The sequence below is a fragment of the Cetorhinus maximus genome, chromosome 20 (genome assembly GCF_964194155.1).
Source record: "Cetorhinus maximus chromosome 20, sCetMax3.hap1.1, whole genome shotgun sequence".
Lineage (NCBI taxonomy): Eukaryota > Metazoa > Chordata > Chondrichthyes > Lamniformes > Cetorhinidae > Cetorhinus > Cetorhinus maximus.
In genome coordinates, this window is record NC_135898.1 from 90,958,065 (window position 1) to 90,977,137 (window position 19,073).

General features: G+C 43.9%; 1 protein-coding gene across 1 annotated transcript in view; it reads left to right on the forward strand.

Annotated features, from left to right (window-relative positions):
• The window catches only part of sfxn3 (sideroflexin 3), a 63,770-nt gene that overhangs the window by 36,857 nt on the left and 7,840 nt on the right, over nt 1-19,073 (forward strand). The window contains exons 7-9 of the mRNA XM_078565162.1: nt 1,209-1,336; nt 15,525-15,574; nt 18,743-18,792. Coding sequence (XP_078421288.1) covers nt 1,209-1,336; nt 15,525-15,574; nt 18,743-18,792 — 228 coding nt within the window. The remainder of the gene's footprint in view (nt 1-1,208; nt 1,337-15,524; nt 15,575-18,742; nt 18,793-19,073) is intronic.

A 19,073-nucleotide genomic window follows, 5' to 3' on the forward strand; every position in this document is an offset into this window, starting at 1 on the left:
CTTCCATCTCACTGAGGAGACTTCAGGCTAATGCACATCTAACAACCTGTTCTGAAAACTCTGCTCACATTTTGACAACAGAGCAGCTGAGAGAATCCACAACATTTTAAAACAATCAGCAACATTCTAAATAAAACAACCCACAACATTCTTTAAAGAAAAAAGTCAATTTTCCCTATTTCCCAATATTAACAGATCCTTTAAAAAAATTCTAGGATCCGCATCTTTGCCAAAGACTAATCAGTTCTTCCATGGGCCATATCCTATCTGTATGCCAAGTTGTGGTGAAATCCATCTATTAGTTTTTGAGTTATAGTTTTGCGATATATATTATAAACAGACTAACAAATGGGCAAAAACATTACCTCCACCCACCTTCAGTGGCACTGGGATGTTAATTCAGTTTCTTAATGAGATTAACTCTCACTGTACTTTGTAACTCCGTCCAATCTTCTTCCAAGTTATATTTTTCAATCAACAAAAATTGTGCAGAAGTTTGATTTTTTGTATGGAGAGTATTACTGATAGATGGGATGAATCATAAATCCAATTCACCAGAACCAAGTTATTTGGACTACCTCAGTAGTAACACTTGCGCATCTGAATCAGAAGGTAATTGTGCAAGTCCTGCTCCAGAGACTTGAGCACATTATCTGAGCTGACAGTAATGAGGGAGTGCTGCACTGTAGAAGATGCTGTCTTTTGGATGAAATGTTAAACTGAGGCCCTGTCTGTCTGCTCAGGTGGCATTATTTGAAGAAGAGCAGGGGAACTGAACTAGCCAACATTTATCCTTCAACCAATCATATAGACCAACAATCTGGTCAATTTCCTCATTGTTGGGTGACATATTTCCTACATTGCAGCATTGACTATACTTCAAAGGATTTCCTTTGCTGTGAAGCACTCTGGAACATTCTGAGGTGATGAAATGCACTATATAAATGCAAGCTGTTCTTTCCATTTGAGGTCAAACCTGGTGAGATAAATCTGCCAATATCAACTTTTAAAGTATAAATTTGCCATCATTTGAATACAAATTTGTGCTCAGTGAGATGAAATCCAGTGCCTGCTGGGTGAGGACATCTAATGTTTCTGAACACAGTGCTTCCCTATTGCTTACTATTGCATGGAAAATATAGACCTGTGCTGCCATCCAGTCAATAGAGTCTTGCACCTTATTCCTTTATTATCTTTTCCTTTTGCAGGGAACTTAAGTTTGGGATTCCAGTCACAGATATCAATGGGAATCGACTTGGGGAGTCGCCCAAGGCAGCACAGCAGGCCATTGCCCAGGTGGTGGTATCTCGGATTGGCATGGCAATACCCGCCATGGGTAAGTCAGGACCCAATTGTGAGGGTTGTTGCTCTTCCCTTATTTTAAATTGAAAGGCCGACGCTTAGCTTGTGGGATTGATTCCTGAGCAGATATGATTGGTGAGGAGAAGCACCCTCTCCAGGATTCCTACCTGGCCCTACATTGAGATAAGTTGAACATTTTTTTTGACATTTTTGTTGCAAGCTCCAATTTTGAGGAACGCTGCTTTAGGCTTTGGAAAACTGACTGCATGCAAGTTACCTGCTGTGGATGGTTGCCATCAAATATGGGAAAGGGGGGGGCTGAAACTGACATTAGGCCCAGGATTTGCATTGGAAACGGGCAGGCCTGAGTTTTGCGCCCTGGTAGACTCAGGGCACCCAAACCAATTTGACGTGCAGCACTTTCCAGGCACTAAACCAGCATAAGCACATTGCAAAACATATTGGATCTTTCAGTGCGTATTTTCACCTGTAAAATGGGTTGGGAAGGGGCGCAGCATGATCCAAATTCTACGCCTAGTCCTACCAGAAACTTTCCTCTATAGCATATGATCCGATTGACACTAGAAAATCAGCACATTTTGCTTTTGGTCAACTAGTGGCAGCATAAAGCACTTCCTTCATGTATTGCATGACTGGATGCAGAATAAATCTGTCTCCACTCTGCCCGAGCAATGTACTTTTCATTTCAATTCCAGATGGGCGGTTCCTGCTATACCCTTGCGAATTTTTTTTACCATTTTCCCTCATGAACAAACCCTATGGCTGTTATGAGTTTAAATTCCAGTTTGTGGATAGCTTGGGTTGGCATGCTGAAATGTCTGCTGCTGGATCAACCCAGAGAGCCACTGACAAAATCACCCAAGGTCTCTTAAGAGCGCTTAATCCCAACTGAGAAGGATAGTACGGGGTTAGAGAAACAATATTTTTTCTTTAAATATTAAAATTCCTATTTAACTCGGATACTTTATCTGTTTATCAAGACCCCAAAGAAAACTTCCTGCAGCATGAAAAGTTAAATACTTCACTTGTAATTTAAAAATATACTAGTTGAACACCCCGCCCCCAATTTCCATAGGTTCAATATCACAGTCACCGAAAAAAGAACTTTATAATGTATACAAATAAATCTTGTCCAGGGTGGAGCACTATTTATGGTATCTCTAGTGAACCATCCAACCTTACTGTGGCCCAGGTACTCTGTAATGCCTTTCAGTCAGAGCTCACTTAATTGAAAATATTGTAAGTGAAGGGGCTAATGCATCATCTTGCTATTCTGACACTGATAATGCAGTCAAGGTAGAATTAATGCCCGCACCTAGTGCAGATGTGATCCATGCATTGTTTACTTTACGCAGCAGTCGTTTTTATAAGGGCAGGGGAACTTGACTGATTCACTCATTTTGCAAGTAATTTCTGTTCATTTGAATAAACAGCCCGCAGTCTTCCTTGAAAATGTCACCAGACTTTTCTTAGTTGCTGAATAGGTCACAAAATCTGCAGTGTATTTACACTTGATTGGTAAACCCATCATCCTTCTGTAAAGGTCTCCCGTTTGTCCTGATTAAACCCACAGATTCAGTCCAGCTTTCTCAGGGTTAGCAATTATTTTGCGGTCATGTAAGGACCACACGTGGAAACAGCATGACACTTGCTAATCCGTTCCATAGAAATCCTCCGCAAATCCCAACGCTTCTTCCAAAGTACTCTGCTAAGGTCTAGTTTCATTAATTCACGGCTGGTGGTGAAAACCAACTCCTGGGATTATGGAAGATATTTGAACAAGTTCCAAAGCATTCCTGTACGATTGATGCCATTGACCAAATTGCATTAAAAGTATCTGAATTGATGACCAGGACTTCCCGGGGAGCGCAACCCACAATCTCCCTTCTATTAAAGTCAATGGGTGGAAACTCACAGTTGTAGTCCCGCGAACTGCTGACCTGCAATCGTCACCAGTGGTGCTCGTTGCTGGGAACATTCGGGTAACAGAATGAACCCTGTCGTCATCTCGATCAAAATTTCCAGTGGCCACTTTAGTAATTTAAAAAGACACGGTGAGATGTGGTTCCACAGAATCATGGGAAACGTGAGGGAGTTGGTTGTAGCCCTCCAAAGCAATTGAGATTGAAAGCCTAGGGAGTGAGGTTCCAACTCAAGCTAGCTTTATTGCTTTGTAGCAGCAATTTTATTCCCCAACCTTTCTTAAAATATGGAGGTCTAGTAGCTGCAGTATTTCCCTCTTCCACATATGATATTTTTCATAAGGATATAGATGCACCCATGCAATTTTTGGTGACTGTTTTAAAGTGTACAGCAAAGCTAATTATAATTAGGAAAACCACCTAAAGATTGTAAAACATTATCATTAGCTATAGTCATAATTGGAATATTGCCACCTGCCTTTTAAGCAGATTCAGTTTAATACTCTCTTAGGGATTACAGAAAGGTTCTTTTTATAATAAACAGACAATAAATGGTCCAAGTGGTGTTTCAAAATAAAAGACAGAATATATGCTTCACAATTACAGACAATTGATATTCTGACCTAAATTGCTGGAGGGAAATCAGGATGACCTGTTTTGCACCACAAATGTGTTTCAAAAGCAACTTTTCCACTTGGATTTGGAACTGGAATTTTGCACTCTGCCTGTATCACTGTGGTGACAAATTTTGCGGAGTTATCATTTGATTTGGGCTGAATTTTCACTACCAAGGCAGATTGCTCGAGTTGGGAAATTTCCTGATTCACTGTACCTGCCTCGGTAGAAAGCCCCCCAACTGTCGTGATCTTCACTCTGGAGCAGTGGGTGTAGGTGTAGTCGGGCCCATCGACCCCAGAAACAGAGGGTAAGCGGCCACAGGGGCAGACGAGTGCAGAGGTGGGCTGTAAAGTTATATGAAAGGCAGTTACGCCCTCTGGACCTCACCCTCACACATCCCCCATCCACTTCCCATGCCACCTCCATGCCAACTTGTGCCAACTCTTGCCCCCAAACCCTCCACCCAACCCCAGGGTCCCTTATAGCCCCTAGGCCATCCAGTTCTACCAGAAGTGTTATTACACCTGTCCTCATTATTCATGATTGTCTGAGAGCCCAGACTCAGACAGAATGATCTCAATAGGGGTTATTTTGACAATTGGAAAGAGCTGTTGACTTTCTTTGATTGACATCTTTAAATGGTTATGATAAGTTGTTCTTTCTGTGATCTCTATTGCCAATATCTCAATGGGCAGAATACTATGCTCGGCGTGTGGGCGCACAATGGCATCAGGCAGTGATGCGCGATGACGTCGGGCGATGATGCGCAGTGACGTTGGGCAAAAAGGCCAAGTGGCCTTTATATTTTTTAGGAAACCTCATCCACGGGTGGGATGAGGTTTCCTAAAGCAAATAAACATCAAATAAAAATTTTATTTTTCAATTAAAAACATATCCCAGTTCATGTGACAGAGTCACATGAGGGGACATGTTTTATGACAATTTTATTTCCTTTATTTTTTTTTTAAACAGCCCTTCATCTCCCTGAGGCAACCCTGGTGCCTCAGGGAGATTGAAGCGCTCTTTCACGCGCGTGCGCCAAGTTCGTGCTCGGCCCACTCGCCCTCCTCCCCCTGCTCGCACAGGCAGCGCTGAGTGCTGCTGCTCGTGTTCCACGCTGGGCAGGCCTTAATTGGCCCGCTGGCTTAAAATCATGGTGCGGAGCTGATTGAGGATGGTGGGCGGCTACCCAACCGCCCCTGCTCGCCTCTGCCGAGCACCCCCACCAAAGGCAAAATGCTGCCCAATGTTTACTTGCACACGATTAAGAGGTAAGAATTATTTGAAGCCTCTGTTATTGATACTTTATTGGTCTGTCTGATTGACACTTTTATAGGGTTTTAGGGACTGCGGTTTTTTCAAAAGAAGAATGCGTGTTTCTTTTTCCTGAGCATTTCCACAGATGCCATTGTTACTATACGGTACATTGGTTCCGTACACAGAATTAAAGGAGAAGATCACTGCTTCTCTGCATTAATGTGGACCAACTACCTTGGTGTTTTTAGTGGCAAGTAGCTGGCTGCTTTAGAATATCAGAATAGTGACTTCATGCTTCCCTGCTCACAGTGTTTCGTTAATCTAGTGCTTTCTTCCCTCCTCTCTTTCCTTTGCCTCTCACAGTCATTGCTTATCCCCCCCAGAGCCTTTCTCTTCCAGTCTATTGCTGGTTTAGGCCCTCACTGGGGACTGATGCAACAATCCCAAAACTGCATTATAATTCTGAAGGATTTCAAAATACCTACCGAGCTTCACAGCTGCTTGTCACACTCAAAGATGATGAGACAAGTAAATAAACTTTATAAACTTTTTCTCTCAGGTATTGACAAAACAAAATTCCAATTGGCGGCAGAGCATAGTTCTGGAATGGCACAGCATAAATATAGCTGACCATGCAGTAAATTAGTGCATGAATGAGCAATCTTCATGGATTCGTAGAACAGAGAAGGATGCCATTCAGCCCTGCATGCCTCTGCTGGCAGTGTTTTATTGTAATTATTGACAACATTTTCACATGTAATTTTATCAAGAATTTCAATATTTTGGGATTATTCATGGTTTTCTCCCTTTTTCATTTGTGAAACTTTGGATTGAATTTTACGTGCCCCCACAGGGCATGCTTTGGGTCGGTGGGGTGGGGGGGGACATAAAATAAGGTGGGTGCCCACTCCACCACCTTCCCACCTGCCCCCAAGTTCACTCCCAAAATCGGCAACACGCCACCATATTCAAGTAAGTCATCAAGGGTCATTTAGGCTTGTTATCAAGCCAGTTGACCCTGATAATACACTGCCCACGCCATAAAACATCTGGTGTGAACAGTTGGGTGGGAGTGGGCAGTCTGTTCTTTTTTAACCAAAGTTCTTCAAAGGGCGGGAAGCAAGTGGGGTAGATGGTTCGATCTTTGCCAATCAGGGAGCCCCCACCTAAGGTAGAACATCCCCTTCCTTCCTACCCACCCACAGTCTTAAGCCCACCCCCTCCCTCACCCGCCTCCCCCCACACCTCCCCCTCCCTGGTCTGCTCAAACCCCCCTGCCCAAGACCCTGGATTTACCTGCTCCGGGAATCCAATGAACTTCTTCCTTCTTCCCCTGCAGCCCTGGCAGCGGCTACTGCTGCGTTCTTGGCACTGCTGGGACTGGTGGAGCTGCTGGCCAATCCAATTGGCCGGCAGCTCCAAAGGGTGGGACCTCCTCCTCGGTGAGAGGCGCAAGTCCCACTCGGCACTTATTTAACCAGCTGAAGCACTTTATGACTGCGGGGCGGGTTGGCTTGAAGCATGTCTTTGCTTCTGGGGCGAGTGCAAATTGTCCGTTCCACACCCTCATCTTATTCAGCCCTTTGACAATTTTTACAAATTTCCTGGTAGTATCTCGACTTTTGTCTCTTTTGTGCCTTTCACCATTCCTCAGTTAGAGCCACAAGCTGTGCTGTAAGTGGATCTATGGGGTGGATTTTACAGGGGACAGATTACCTGCAGCCCCCTCCTCCTCCCCCCGACCTAAAAGTCAATTGGGACCTCACCAACCTGAATTCCAGCTGCCCTACAGCGATAATACACTGGGGAGGTCTTAATTACTGCAGAGCGGGACCTCCGCCCTGTCAGGGAGGAAGTCCCGCCACAGAGAGCTGCCAGTCAATCTGATCGGCTGGCAGCTTTGTAGTCCCAGCAGCACCAGAAGAGAGTAATGGCCACTGCTGGGACCACACCCAGTCCCCATGAACAAGCGAAGATGGATACTGAACATAAGGTTAGTCGAGGATTTTGGGCCGGCAAATGGGATACCCACCGAGAGGGGTGGGGAGGGGTTGAGTTAGAGAGGTCAGTGTGGGAGGCAGAAAGCGAGGGTGGGGGAGGGGTGTGGAATAGCATCCTGGTGGCAGGGGGTGCCCCCCCACTGGGAACAGGGGATCTCCCAAAGGAGGTACATCACCCCTCCCCCTTACCATCTGACAGTGGCCAACCTGTCAAAGCTGCCGGCTGCTTGCCTTTCTTCTGCCTCCCCCCGCAGACCGAAAAATTGTGGTGGAATCAGAATGAGGCCCTCAAGTGGCAGTTAATTGTCCACTTAAGGGTCTCAATAGGCCTAAGGCCAGGTGGGCGACCTGATGCCTTACCCATACCCCGTAATGTGTGTGACTGGTCAGGGTGAGCAGGAAGGGGGATGTGAGGAAAAACTTTTTTACCCAGAGGGTGGTGACGGTCTGGAATGCGCTGCCTGGGAGGGTGGTGGAGGCGGGTTGCCTCACATCCTTTAAAAAGTACCTGGATGAGCACTTGGCACGTCATAACATTCAAGGCTATGGGCCAAGTGCTGGTAAATGGGATTAGGTAGGTAGATCAGGTGTTTCTCACGTAGGTCAGGTGTTTCTCATTCATGGGATGTGGATTCCACTGGCTAGGCCAGCATTTATTGCCCATCCTCAATTGCCCTTGAGAAGGTGGTGATGAGCTGTCTTCTTGAGCCACTGCAGCCCATAATTTGTAGGTGCACCCCAGTGCTGTTAGGGAGGGAGTTCCGGGATTTTGACTTGTGCCTTGTAGATGGTGGACAGGCTTTGGAGAATCAGGAAATGAGTTACTGTCCACAGAATTCTCAGTTTTTGTACCTGCTCTTGTATCTACAGTATTTTTATGGCAGGCCCTGTTTGGTTTCTGGTCAATGGTAACCCCCAGGTTGATGATAGAGGGCGATTCAGTGATGCTACTGTCATTCAATGTCAAGGGGAGATGGTTAGGTTCCGTCTTGTTGGAGATAGTCATTGCCTGGCACTTGAGGCATGAATGTTACTTGCCAACTATAAGCCCAAGCATGAATATTGTCCAGGTCTTGCTGCATTTGGACATGGACTGCTTCAGAATCTGAGGAGTTGCGAATGGTGTTGACCAGTGAACATCCCTACTTCTGACCTTAATGATGGAGGCAAGGTCATTGGTGACTTACCCTCTCAGTATCTTCCCTCCTCATGAGGAAATACAGACATATATTGGGGGGTGAAATTGGGCTTTGGTGGTGGCACAAAATACAGGTGATAACCGATCATCAGTAACAGTAAAACAAAATACTATGGATTTTGGAAATCGGAAATAAAAACAGAAAAAGCTGCAAATATTCAGCAGGTAGAGAGAGGAACAGCTAACGTTTCAGGTTGACTTGACCTTTTTGCTGTTGCTTTAATGAATGCAACCAATGTGCAGGAACTTGCATATAGGGAATGTGCCTAAAAAAACTTTGACAGATATTGGGTTGATGTACTGGTGTACTCTGCCTCTGGATCCATGGATGAAACAAAATAGTCTTGCATTATTACCCCACTGAATACACAAAGTACCCTTCCTTGATGATCTTAGCAGTGTCACTACTAACGTTCTGTACATGAATTCAGCACTATACACCTGTACTCCCATAACACCTGGTAACAGCTCATTCTCCTCCATCGCCTGACTACTTTGCACTATTGTTCTTGCTGAAACAAAAAAAAGTTTAATCTGCTTACAGACTTCAGACACCATAGCAATGACCTTGTTATCTCCCGTTTTAGGTTTATGTCAATATTATTTTTATTTGTTTTAAATCAAATCAAGGTAATATTTCTTTAAAGAAGAATTCTCAGTCTTACTTTTAAATCAGTCTGCACGTGACAAGTTTATTGATTTTGAATGTAAATCAAAGTCTGAACTAACAAACTAATTGTTGGATTGTGTTAGGTTTTGCTTTTGATAAACATTAATAATGAATGATTCAATGTTGACCCATATTGATGGCAGTGATTAAACTTCATTCAGCACAAGCAAGACTTGATACACTAGTGTCTGAGGAGTAATTTACAGAGAGTTCTATTACCCTGTTTGTGCCTTGGGTAAAAGTTGCGGTAACAAGTACCTGACACCTCAGCTCACCCTCAACTGTTTTGGCAGCAACCCTGGCCTGAACCCTTTGGCTCTTCCTCCCTGTGTCTCTTGAGTCTTCTACAGCTTTTAGAACCATGGAACCATAGAAAAGTTACAGCACAGAAGGAGGCCATTCGGCCCATCTTGTCCATGCCAGCCTGAGGACACCCAGGCGCCCTTTCTAACCCCACCTTCCTGCACCCGGCCCATAGCACTGCAGTTTACAGCACTTCAGGTGCAGATCCAGGTACTTTTTAAAAGAGTTTAAAGTTTCTGCCTCTACCACCAACTTGGGTAGCGATTTCCAGACACCCACTACCCTCTGCGTAAAAAAGTTCTTCCACATGTCCCCCCTACACCTTCTGCCACTTATCTTGAATCTATGTCCCCTGGTTCTAGAATTCTTCATCAAGGGAAACAATTTTATTCTATCCACTCTATCTATTCCCCTCATAATTTTGTACACCTCAATCAAGTCACCTCTCAGCCTTCTTTGTTCTAAGGAAAATAACCCCAACCTATCCAATCTGTCCTCGTAGCTACGCTTTTCTAACCCTGGTAACATTCTTGTAAACCTCCTCTGCACTCTCTCCAGAGCTATTACGTCCTTCCTGTAATATGGTGACCAGAACTGCACACAAGACTCCAGTTGTGGCCTCACCAGTGTTTTATACAATCCCAACATTATATCCTTACTTTTATATTCTATACCTCTGCCAGTGAAGGAGAGCATTCCATATGCCTTCTTTACAACCTTGTCTACTTGAACTGCTGCCTTCAGGGACCTGTGTACTTGTATGCCAAGATCTCTCACTTCATCAACCCCTCTTAGTATATTCCCATTTATTTTGTAATCCCTGTAACTGTTTGACTTTCCTAAATGTATGACCTCACACTTATCTATGTTAAAATCCATCTGCCACTTTACCGCCCACTCCACCAACCCATCTATATCGTTTTGGGGATTATGGCTATCCTCTACACTATCCACTACTCGGCCAATCTTTGTGTCATCTGCAAATTTCCCAATCGTGCCCCCCATGTTCACGTCCAAATCGTTAATATATAACACAAACAGCAAGGGTCCCAACACTGAGCCCTGTGGAACACCACTTGAGACAACTTTCCATTCGCAAGGGAATCCATCGACCATTACCCTTTGTTTCCTGTTACAAAGCCAACCTTTTATTCAGTTTGCCACATTTCCCTAAATCCCATGGGCTTTTACTTTCTTGAACAATCTGCCATGTGGGACCTTGTCTTGCTAAAATCCATGTACACAACATCCACTGCACTACCTTCATCAACCCTTCTTGTCACCTCCTCAAAGAATTCAATCAAATTTGTGAGCCAAGACCTTCCTTTTACAAATCCGTGCTGACCATCCCTGACTAGTCCATGCCTTTCCACATGACAGTTAATCCTATCTCACAGGATTGATTCTACTAATTTGCTCACCACTGATGTAAGACTAACTGGCCTATAATTGTTTGGCATTTCCTTTGATCCCTTTTTAAACAATGGAACTACGTTTGCATTTCTCCAGTCCTCCGGTACCTCCCCTGTATCTAGTGAAGATTGGAAAATCATCCTCAGAGCATCTGCTACCTCCTCCCTGACTTCCTTCAGCAGCCTCAGAAACAATCCATCTGGCCCTGGTGACTTATCAACTTTCAAGGATTTCAACCGTTCGAGTACTTCCTCTCTCTTTATGACTATCCCATCCAATATCTTGCAGTGTTCCTCCTGGACTACGATATCTACATCCTCCCTTTCCTTTGTAAACACGGAGGCAAAATATTCATTTAAAACCCTTCCTTTGCCTTTGCATCTACACACAAGTTTCCATCTTCATCTCTGATAGGTCCCACTTTTTCCTTAACTAACTTGTTAGCATTAATGTGTTGGTAAAACATCTTTGGGTTATCTTTAACTTTACTTGCTAATCTTTTCTCATGCCCTCTCTTTGATTTCCTTATTTCCTTTTTTACTTCGTCCCTGCACTTCCTATATTTGTCTAGGCTATCTGCAGTGCTTAGTTCTTTGTGCCTATCGTACACTTTCTTTTTCTGTTTGATCTTCCCCTGTATTCCTCTTGACAACCAGGGAAGTCTAGATTTGGCAGTACCATTTTTATTTTTGTATGGGGACATGTCTACTTTGTACAATTAGGATCTCGCTTTTTAGTGCTTCCCACTGGTTTTCCACTGTTTTATCCTCCAGCAGTGCTGTCCAGTCCACCTCAGCCAAGTCCCTTCTCATTTCAGCAAAATTTGCCTTCCCCCAGTTCGACACTTTTACTCCTGCCTTATCTCTGTCCTTTTCCATGGTAATGCTAAATCTAACTGAATTGTGATCACTGTCCCGATATGGTCGCCAACTGTCAATTCACCCACTTGCCCTTCTTCGTTCCCCAAGACTTGGTCTAGAATTGCATCTCTCGTTGGGTTTGACACTAATTGGTTGAAAAAATTTTCCTGGACACGTTGCATGAATCTTTCTCCCTCAGTGCCCCTTGTATTGTTTGAATCCCAGTTGATATTAGGATAGTTGAAGTCTCCTACTATTATTGCCCTCTTGTTCTTAAGCAGAAAATTGCCTACATATTTGTTCTTCTATCTCCCTTTCACAATTTGGGGGTCTGTAGTATACTCCCAGTAGTGTGACTGCCCCTTTTTTTATTTCTAAGCTCAATCCATAAAGCCTCGTTTGTTGACCCTTTTAGTGTGGTCAGACCCCTCTTTATATCACTTTCTGTGGTACCAAATCACTAAATTTCACTAGACCAATCAATAACTTACAGCCATTAACTTATTATCTAATTATTGGGATGGCACGTACACAAGGCTCTGTTTTTATTCGGGTTTCGGTCTAATAATTGCTGATTTAACTTCTTTCCTACTGCTGAAGTTACTAGTACAGCTATACAATGCAAAGGGCCATCTTTTACACTGGCTTTCGTGGTCTAATAATTCTGGCGGAAGGCACTCCCTTCATCTTGCCTTGAGCCTGGGCACAAGCCCTCCCTTGTCCCTTGAGCTGGATTTTACACTCCCCTGCTGGCTAGTTTTAAGGTGGGGGGCACATAAACAATTCAAAACGTTCAGCAAAAATACATTCCATTGAAAAACAAAAACTCAGTGAAAAAGATCCATCTGTGATTTACTAAGGAGGTTAGGATAGTATTAGATTAAAAGAAGAGGATTATAAATCTGCAAAGAATAGAAGTAACTCTGAGGATTAGGAGTGTGTTAGAAACCAGGAAAGGGCCAGCAGAAAGTTGATAAAAAGGGAAGAAATAGAACATGAGAACTAGCCAGGAATATCAAAACAGATCCTAAGAGCTTTTACAAAGATATAAAAAGGAAGAGCGTGGTTAAAGTAAAAAGCAAAAAACTGCGGATGCTGGAAACCCAAAGCAAAAACAAAAATACCTGGAAAAACTCAGCAGGCCTGACAGCATCTGCGGAGAGGAACACAGTTAACATTTCAAGTCCGAATGACTCTTCACCAGAACTAAGGAAAAATAGAAAAGAGGCGAAATATAAGCTGGTTTAAGGGGGGTGGGACAGGTAGAGCTGGATAGAGGGCCAGTGATAGGTGGAGATTGCCAAAAAATGTCATAGACAAAAGGACAAAGAGGTGTTGACAGTGGTGATATTAACTAAGAAATGTGCTAATGGTGACATTAAGGGTAGAAAGCAGGATGAGCAAGGGACAGATAGCCCTAGTGGGGGTGGGGTGGGGGGAAGGGATCGAAATAGGCTAGAAGGTAGAGATAAAACAATGGATGGAAATACATTTAAAAATAATGGAAATAGGTGGGAAAAGAAAAAAATATATAACTTATTGGAAAAAGGGGGATTGGAAAGTGGGTGGGGATGGAGGAGTGAGTTCATGATCTAAAGTTGTTGAACTCAATATTCAGTCCGGAAGGCTGTAAAGTGCCTAGTCGGAAGATGAGGTGCTGTTCCCCCAGTTTGCGTTGAGCTTCACTGGAACATTGCAGCAGGCCAAGGACGAACATGTAGGCATGAGAGCAGGGTGGTGTGTTGAAATGGCAAGTGACAAGGAGGTCTGGGTCATGCTTGCGGACAGACCGAAGGTGTTCCGCAAAGTGGTCATCCAGTCTGCATTCGGTCTCTCCAATGTGGAGGAAACCACATTGGGAGCAGCGAATGCAGTAGACTAAATTGAGGGAAGTGCAAGTGAAATGCTGCTTCACTTGAAAGGAGTGTTTGGGCCCTTGGACGGTGAGGAGGGGGGAAGTAAAGGGGCAGGTGTTGTACCTTCTGCGGTTGCATGTGAAGGTGCCGTCGGAGGGGGTTGAGCTGTAGGGGGTGATGGAGGAGTGGACCAGGGTGTCCTGGAGGGAACGATCCCTGCAGAATGCCGCCACGGGGGGTGAGGGGAAGATGTGTTTGGTTGTGGCATCATGCTGGAGTTGGCGGAAATGGCGGAGGATGATCCTTTGAATGTGGAGGCTGGTGGGGTGATAAGTGAGGACAAGGAGGACCCTATTATGGTTCTGGGAGGGAGAGGAAGGTATGAGGGCGGATGCGCGGGAGATGGGCCGGACACGGTTGAGGGCCCTGTCAACCACCGTGGGTGGAAAACCTCGGTTGAGGAAGAAGGAAGACATGTCAGAGGAACTGTTTTGGAAAGTGGCATCATCAGAACAGATGCGACGGAGGCGAAGGAACTGAGAGAATGGGATGAAGTCCTTGCAGGAAGCGGGGTGTGAGGAGTTGTAGTCAAGGTAGCTGTGGGAGTCGGTAGGCTTGTAATGAATATTGCTGGACAGTCTATCACCAGAAATTGAGACAGAGAGGTCAAGGAAGGGAAGGGAAGTGTCATAGATGAACCATGTGAAAATGATGGAGGGGTGGAAATTGGAAGCAAAATTAATAAACTTTTCCAGGTCCACATGAGAGCATGAAGCAGCACCGAAGCAGTCATCGATGTACCGGAGAAAGAGTTGTGTGAGTGGGCTGGAGTAGGACTGGAACAAGGAATGTTCCACATACCCCATAAAGAGACAGGCATAGCTGGGGCCCATGTGGGTACCTATAGCCACGCCTTTTATTTGGAGGAAGTGAGAGGAGTTTAAGGAGAAATTGTTCAGTGAGAGAACAAGTTCAGCCAGACAGAGGAGAGTAGTGGTGGATGGGGATTGTTCGGGCCTCTGTTCGTGGAAGAAGCGGAGAGCCATCAGACCATCCCGGTGGGGGATGGAGGTGTAGAGGGATTGGACGTCCATGGTGAAGAAGAGGCGGTTGGGGCCAGGGAACTGGAAATTGTTGATATGATGCAGGGCATCAGAGGAATTGCGGATGTAGGTGGGAAGAGACTGGACAAGGGGAGAGAGAATGGAGTCAAGTTAGCAAGAAATGAGTTCCATGGGGTAGGAACGGGCTGACATGATCAGTCTGCTGGGACAGTCCTGTTTGTGGATTTTGGGTAGGAGGTAGAAGCGGGCCATCCGAGGTTGGGACACTATGAGGTTGGAAGCTGTGGAGGGAAAATCTCCAGAGTTAAAGTGAACGTTGGTCCCTTAGAAGCAGAGACAGGAGAAATCCTCATGAAGAATGAGGAAATCCAGGGACATTGAACAGATATTTTCTGCCTGTCTTCACAGTAAAGGACACAAGTTACATGCCAGGAACAGAGGGTAACCTAAGGGTAAAGGGAGTGAGGAAAGTAAGGTAATTAATGTCAGCAGAGAAAAAGCATTGGAGAAACTCAAGGGACTAAAATCTAACAAATCCTCACAATCTGATGGCCTACATCCTAAGGTTTAAAAAAGATTGCTGAAAAGGTATGATTTTCCAAACTTCTCTAGATTCTGCAAAGGTCCCAGCAGATTGGAAGTTATCAAATGTAACATCGCTATTCAAGAAAGGAGGGAGAGAGAAAACAATGAACTACAGGCCAGTTATCAGTTGTTGGGAAGGTGCTGAAATCTATGATGAAGAGAGTCTGAACAATCACTCAGAAAAATATAGTACAGTCTCTTTGGTTAATACACAGGTAAAACAAAGAATATATATGTATATAGATATCTTTGAGATTACATGGTCGCAGTGTTCTAACAGATACATTTTCTAATTAAGTGTTTATTCTAAAAAGGAACTAGTGAATATACTGGAGGACCCTCCAAATACCCTAACATCTGGTTTCAATAACTGAATAAACATTTAGTTAAAGTGAATATGTAGTGGTTTCATTTCCATGCATTGCCTGTAAATAATCCTCTGTTTTGATTTGCAGCAATACCCCCAGTTATCATGAATGCTTTGGAAAAGCGGGCATTTTTAAAGGTAAGGTTTTCAAATGCGTGTAAGTGGCAAGTGAAAGATTTTTTTCAGATGGGACTGAATTTATTGAGTATATCGTGATATCAACAGGACAAAAATAAATCTCCCTGAGCACAAAATCAGTTGAGTGGACTCCTGATGCAGAGTATTAGAAAGGTTAATGTTGGAAACTGCAGTTCACCGTTTTTTTTTTGTTAAAATCCAGCCCTGCTCACATTGTTGAAGTTTGGCAGTACAAGAATGTACCCGTGATACATTTTATCCCCTTTACACTTGGGTGACCTGAGCATGCGTGAATGTCTCAGGACATCGCTCAACTGTTTTTTCATTTGTTGTCGCCAAGTTGAGAAGTTTTATCAGTCCATGTCTGGAACCTCGGCTCTGGGAATGTTTGCTGCTTTTCTCCTGGATAGGATACATTCTTCCTATGGCAGGGATTTTACCTTCAAAACTTCCATTACAGTTCCATCAGGCTAGATGTTATCCTGTGCTACTAGAAAGACTGGTTCAAAGCATTTGTCCCTCTGACATTTTATTTCCTATTCCTTGTTAAGGGCCTGGGATTGCGGGCATGGTGGGAGAGAACGAGCATCTGGCCTCTGTTCAGAATTTACCCAAGCCAGCAAGACTGAAATCTGGAGTTTTGTGCTTTGTCTTTCACAAAGATACCAATGTATTATCTAGCATGACATACAGTTGGCACAATTGGTCCCTAGTGGTATTTATGGTCCATAGCGATATTTATGCTCCATATGAACCTTCTGCCACCCTACTTTATCTGATGCTTCTGCGTGTCCTTCTATCTCTTTCTCCCTCATACATAGCTAGCTTCCCCTTAAATACATCTATGCTGTTCATCACAACTGTTCCACACTACGTAAAAAAAAAAGTTTCACTTGAATTGCTTATTGGATTTATTCGTGACTATCTCATTATTATGATCTAGTTTTGGATTCACCCACAAGCAGAAACACGTTCTCTACATCTACCCTATTGATCTCCTTCATAATTCTGAAGACCTCTCAACCTTCTCTTTTCTACATAAAACAGCCCCATCCTCTTCATCCTTTCCTGATAGTTATCACCTCTAATCTTTGGTGTCATCCTAGCAATCTTTTTTGCACTTCAGTTATTGGGAAAATCCAGTGCCAGGAAAGTATTTTCCTTTTGTGAAATGAAGACCAGGGCTGGGATTTTCCAGCCCTGCCCATCGCCGGGATCTTCCGGTTCTGCCAAAAGCGAATGGACTTTTGGCCGGCCCGCCGCATCCCCCCCACCCCCCGGCGGGCCCCACCATGGCACCCCCTCCTGATTTCCAACCCCCCCCCCCCCCCCCCCCCCCCCACCAGTCCCCCACCCCTCCTGAATGTCTGACCCCCCCCCCCTCCTGAATGTCTGACCCCCCCCACCCTCTCCTGATGTCCGAAACCCTCCCCCCATCCCTACCCCAACCTATCCACTTACCTTCTCCCTGGCCTGTCAATTTCAATCGGACCTTTAAACTTACTTGGTTTAAGGCAGCTATTGTCGTAAAAAAGGGGGCATGTCCTCCTTCAATTCGACGGTGTGGGACTGCGATGTTGGCTTGGGAGGCAGCTGCGCTGTGTGGATCTCGCCTAGCTTGAGTTGGAAGGTCGGGCGAGACAGGCACAGAATAAATTTGCCTTAAGTAAGTGGGCACAATGTGGCAATCTGAGGCTGATTTTCACTCCGAGGAAGTTATGACATCATGTCTTTGTTTGAGAAGCCTTAATCCATTACTTCACAGTGTGGTGATTTTAATGAGGAGATACGATTAATTTTTTAGATGAGATATTCTCCAATTCAGTTCCCCCTTTAAACCAGTGTGTGCCTTTTCCTGCCAATATCTTGGTAACTGTAGGGAGACCCAGAGACCAATAGAGAATCTTTTCCACTGTGCTCCAACTCACTGGATTATAACACGTCATAATTTTAGATGGGTGGACGAATGTACACTCTCAGACTGAGACTCAGTTTGGAAACCAACAGATATTCATTTAACAGTAAGCATGTATGAACTGAATACTGTTCAGTTGCAGTATATTTACAATAATTATCACATTTATCATTCTCCTCAATGTGCAAACACATTTACATCTCTGCACTTACCTCTCAATTAAAATCTGTCCTTGAAGCACAGTTGTTCACTTCTTGCATGCTAAATCCATGGAATACCATAGAACTACTGATTTAGCTTATCTGCTTTGTTGACAGCAGATTAACTGCTCAGTCAGATAAAAACCTTACATTCGTAAGCTCCAGTTCACAGAGCTGTCCATTGCAGAAGTTATTTTTTGTGCCCCTCTCACTGATGCACCACACGTCTCCAGCCCAGACACATTGCTGAGCAGTACCACTGCCCTTGAATATTGATCACCTAGAAATTTATGGATTTGATGAGATGGGTTTGATTTCATTGTTCTGTGTTAAATCCTTTGAATGACCTCCTAGATTAGTACCCAACCAGGTACAATGTGTGTAATTAAACCACGCCAAAGACCTGCTGGAGTATGCTTGGCTCTGTCTTGTCCTGAGGTACAAACATTAACTGTGACTAGCATTGAAAAGTCAATAAATATTTTAACAAAGACAAAAGTGTTTGAATCTAATTACAGTGATCCTGACCTACACATATGTTGTACTGTGGTATGTTGGAATTGGCACTGACTTGAAACAATCCACTGAAGTGGGTCTTTTTTTCACTTTGAAATGTGCAACTTGATCAAAAACTATTTGTTTTAGGTGATAAGCTTTCACTTATTTGGGTTTTGTGGAACTGTCACATTCTGTGTAATGATCATGTAATATTGAACTGAATTAAGCTGAATGAGGCGATGTGTTTTGGGAGGGATGGGGGGAACAGGAAGATTTCTTCTTCGCTATCTGTTACAAAAATCTTAACTGCTTATAAAGAACAACTGGTGAGCGGCGATGATCGTCCCTTCCCCAATTATTCTCCACTTCACAAAAGTCTGTTACAGCTTTCTTGTCCTTATGGTATGCGTGCTAGTGATACCTCGAATTGTTAGATGTTTAGTTTGCTTCTAGTTTTATCTCAATTACAATTCCTGAATTAGAGAAGGTTGAATTTAATTCTAATGGCCAAATGTAATATTTTACCTTCCCTCTTTTTTTTTTGTTTTGTTCCAGCGTTTCCCATTATTCAATGCTCCTGTTCAGAGTGGGCTGGTGGGCCTCTGGTGAGTTGCATCCCCAATGAGTTATTTTAAGCTTAGAATTCTTTTTAACTTTGTTTTGGTGTTTGCTGATCTTAGTATTTTATACGTAAATTGTTTGTTATAAGCAGCAGAACTGCGCAGTGGGATTGCTTTGCCTGGCTCTAGCAGAAAGCCAGCAGAGACAAAAAAGGACCCAATGGGCTTTTTCTGTAAATTTCTGTGCTTCTAATAATAAATGGTTGTTGGAGCAAGCACAGAGAAGGCCTTTGAGTTATCCTTATGTACCTCAGTAAAAGTTCTGC